The sequence below is a fragment of the Myotis brandtii genome, unplaced genomic scaffold (assembly GCF_000412655.1).
Source record: "Myotis brandtii unplaced genomic scaffold, ASM41265v1 scaffold902, whole genome shotgun sequence".
Lineage (NCBI taxonomy): Eukaryota > Metazoa > Chordata > Mammalia > Chiroptera > Vespertilionidae > Myotis > Myotis brandtii.
Window position 1 is genome coordinate 899,641 of NW_005371709.1, and position 3,443 is coordinate 903,083.

General features: G+C 46.2%; 1 protein-coding gene across 1 annotated transcript in view; it reads right to left on the minus strand.

The window, feature by feature from the left end:
• Window positions 1-2,167: 2,167 nt before the first annotated feature.
• ABCC2 (ATP-binding cassette, sub-family C (CFTR/MRP), member 2) overlaps window positions 2,168-3,443 on the minus strand; it is a 71,292-nt gene continuing 70,016 nt past the window's right edge. Inside the window, exon 33 of the mRNA XM_005885454.2 lies at window positions 2,168-2,862. Within this exon, the coding sequence (XP_005885516.1) occupies window positions 2,733-2,862 (130 nt within the window). The 3' untranslated portion in view covers window positions 2,168-2,732. The remainder of the gene's footprint in view (window positions 2,863-3,443) is intronic.

The following is a 3,443-nucleotide window of genomic DNA, read 5'->3' on the forward strand; positions in this document are numbered from 1 at the left end:
GGAGCAGTAGGGGTGATCAGGCCGGCAGGCAGATTAGGGGTGATCAGGCTGGCAGGGGAGGCAGTTAGGGGCAATCAGGCAGGCAGGCAGATGAGCAGTTAGGAGCCAGTGGTCCCAGATTGTCAGAGGAATGTCTGATTGCCAATTTATTTCCTAAACCGGCAGTCAGACATCCCCTGAGGGGTCCCAGATTGGACAGGGTGCAGGCTGAGCTGAAGCACCCCCCCCCACCCATGCACAAATTTTGTGCACTGGACCTCTAGTTACCTAATATATGCATGTAAACATGTGTATACTCCCCATTCCTACGTTATACCCTAAAAAGTCTTGCACATGTATGTCAGGAATTATATATCAGAATGTTTATAATAGTAGCATTCATCACAAGAAAAAAACAACAACCACCACCCTAGAAATAACCCTACCGAGGGTCATGGTTTGATTCCCAGCCAGGGCCTGGGTTGTGGGCTCGAACCCCAGTATGGTGCGTGCAGGTGGCAGCCAGTCAATGATTCTCTCTCAGGATTGATGTTTCTATCTCTCCCTCTCCCTTCCTCTCTGAAATAAGTTTTGTTAAAGGTGTGTGTGTGTGTGTGAAAATAAAACCATTTTAATGTTGCTGGAGCTTAACGTGAGATATGAGAGTTAGAAGAAATGAGATTGGATCAGATGTTAGGGAGCTTAATTATAGCATAATAAGGAATTTTAATTTTACTCTGGATTGCCATTGAATGAAGGGATCAGTTTTGCATGTTTGACCACTGGTAGCCATGGGTGGATATGTTTGAGAAAAACAATACAGGAAGTAGGGATACCTATGCCATCAGTCCAGTTTAGATGCAAAGAGAACTTGAATGATGATGGAGGTGATGGGAATAGAGAAATAAAACTGGGAAGGCCTGGTGGCTGATGTGATTGGAAAAGGAAAAAGTAAGAGTGATGGGAATAAACCCCACCATGAAGGTCCAGGGGAGGAGCTGCCCTTGGACATTTGTGAACCACAGCTGGCTCCTGCACGGGATGGGGATCTGAAGTCACACAGACGGTAGAGTTCGAGGCTCCTTAGGGGAGAATTTCAGTCAAAGAAGTTCTGGGAAATGCTCCCAGGTGACAGCTCAGGCCTCAAAGGATGTCCACAGATAAAATGCTAGAGAGTGAGCAGCTCACTGTAAAAATTCACAAGGCACACAAGGAAATAAAGCACCATGGGTGAGAACCAGCAGAGACCTCACATTGAAACCTCAGTATTAACCAGGGAAATTAAAACCTCACCGAGGTACCAATTCATTCTCATCAGGTTGACAAAATGTTTTAAATTGGCATTGCCAGTTTGGCATCTATATAATAGAGAAATATGCAAATTGTCCAGGATGCCGTCACAGTAACAGTAACGACTGAACAGCAGGCTGGAAGGCTGCGTGGGGCAACAAGGCCGGCAGGGGGGTTAGTGAGGGACACCCAAACAACTGAATAGCAGGCTGCATGGGGCAAACAGGATGGCAGGGGGGTTAGTGAGGGATGAGCAAACGACTTAACAGCAGGCTGCGTGGGGTGACCAGGCTGGCAGGGGGGGCAGTTGGGGGCAACCATTATATAGAAATATAGATAGAATAGTATAATGAACGCCATATACCCATCATCCAATTTTAAAAATTATTAACTTGTAGCTAGTCTTGTTTCATTCATGACCTCACACCCAGCTGGTTTACTTAGAAGAAAGTCACAAGCACCATAATTTCATCCATAAATATTCCATTTATATCTATACTAATAATAGAGGAATATGCAAATTGTCCAGGATGCCGTCACAGTAACAGTAACTACCAGTAGGCTGCATGGGGCGACCAAAAGACTGAACAGTAGACTGCGTGGGGCGATCAGGCCAGCAGGGGGGCAGTTGGGGGTGACCAGGCCGGCGGGGGGTGGGGGCAGTTGGAGGCTACCAGGCTGGCAGGGGAGGCAGTTAGGGGCAATCAGGCAGGCAGGCAGGCAGATGAGCAGTTAGGAGCCAGTGGTCCCGGATTGTGAGAGGAATGTCTGACTGCCAATTTATTTCCTAAACCGGCAGTCGGACATCCCCTGAAGGGTCCCGGATTGGACAGGGTGCAGACTGGGCTGAAGGGACCCCCCCTCCCCCGACCCCCGTTAACAAATTTTGTGCACTGGGCCTCTAGTTACCTAGTAGCATTCATCACAGGAAAAAAACAACAACCACCACCCTAGAAATAACCCTACTGTTGATGAACATTAAAATAGATAAACTGTGGCAGTGAGAACAAACTAACCCCAGGATGGGCATCAACTTGGCTAAATCGCAAAAGTAACATTGAAGAAAAGTCATAGAAGAATGCAGGCGGTATGAGTCAGGACATTTGCATACGCACAAAAAAAGTTGCATATGTTTCTTAAAAGGTACATACACATTGTTTAAAGATACATACAAAGTGATAAAACTAAAATGGAAAACGAGGGGATAATTATTATGAGATTCAGGATAGTGGTATCTCTGGGGGTAGGCAGCAGGCTAGCAAGGAGGGGCCATCAGAGGATTCTGATGTAGCTGGTGATATTCATTTCCTTAACCTGGGGAGTGGGTACACGGGTGTGCACTTCTGATCCTTCTTTAAAACGTACATTTTACACACACTCCTCAATGTGTGGTACAGTTCCCCAAAATAAAATTAAATAAGGAATGATCCTTCTAGTCCTTCTCTAGGCCACGGGACCTGCTGTCAGAGGGCGGTGCTGTTCACATTCTCAATGCCAGCTTCTTTGGCCATAAAATAAAAGGGGCCAGGTTTTGCCAGCAGCTCTTCGGGGCTGCCAAACTCGACAATCTTCCCGTTGTCTAGGACCATTACCCTGAAACAAAGAAGAAGGAAAGCAGCATCTCAAATCTTGGTGTTGGTAAGAACAACCAGCACTAAGTCACGGTAAAATCATTCAGACCAGGCTACAAAGCAGAGTGGGTGAAGGGACCCCAACATCTGCAGCATAGATGAATTCCATACGTATGCTGAACTGGAAGGATATGCTTAGTCTGAGTCCATGTACATCCGCTTTTTTAAAAAAAGACACACATTGTTTAAGAGAGCCTGTCCTGCCCACTGTCTAAGAGGACTGACATTATCCCCGTTTTGAATGTCATCCGTCAGAGGAACAAAAAGCTGTTTACAGGGGTGGCCGCTGAGACCTTCAGTCGGAAGGTCTGGTCAGTGTCTGCCACTCATGGCTTGAGCCTCTACCTCCCTGTACTCGGTTATGGTTGTACACAGTTTTCCATTTTTCCTCAAGGCACTTTCCTTAGCCCTGTTGGCTTTTTCATTAGCTTGATGTATAATTTTGGGCAAATTACTTGAAATCTCTCAGCCTCTGTTTCTTCATCAGTAAAATGATGGTAGTTAATCCTTCTGCTGTAAGAAATCTCACGGCTGATGCTATTA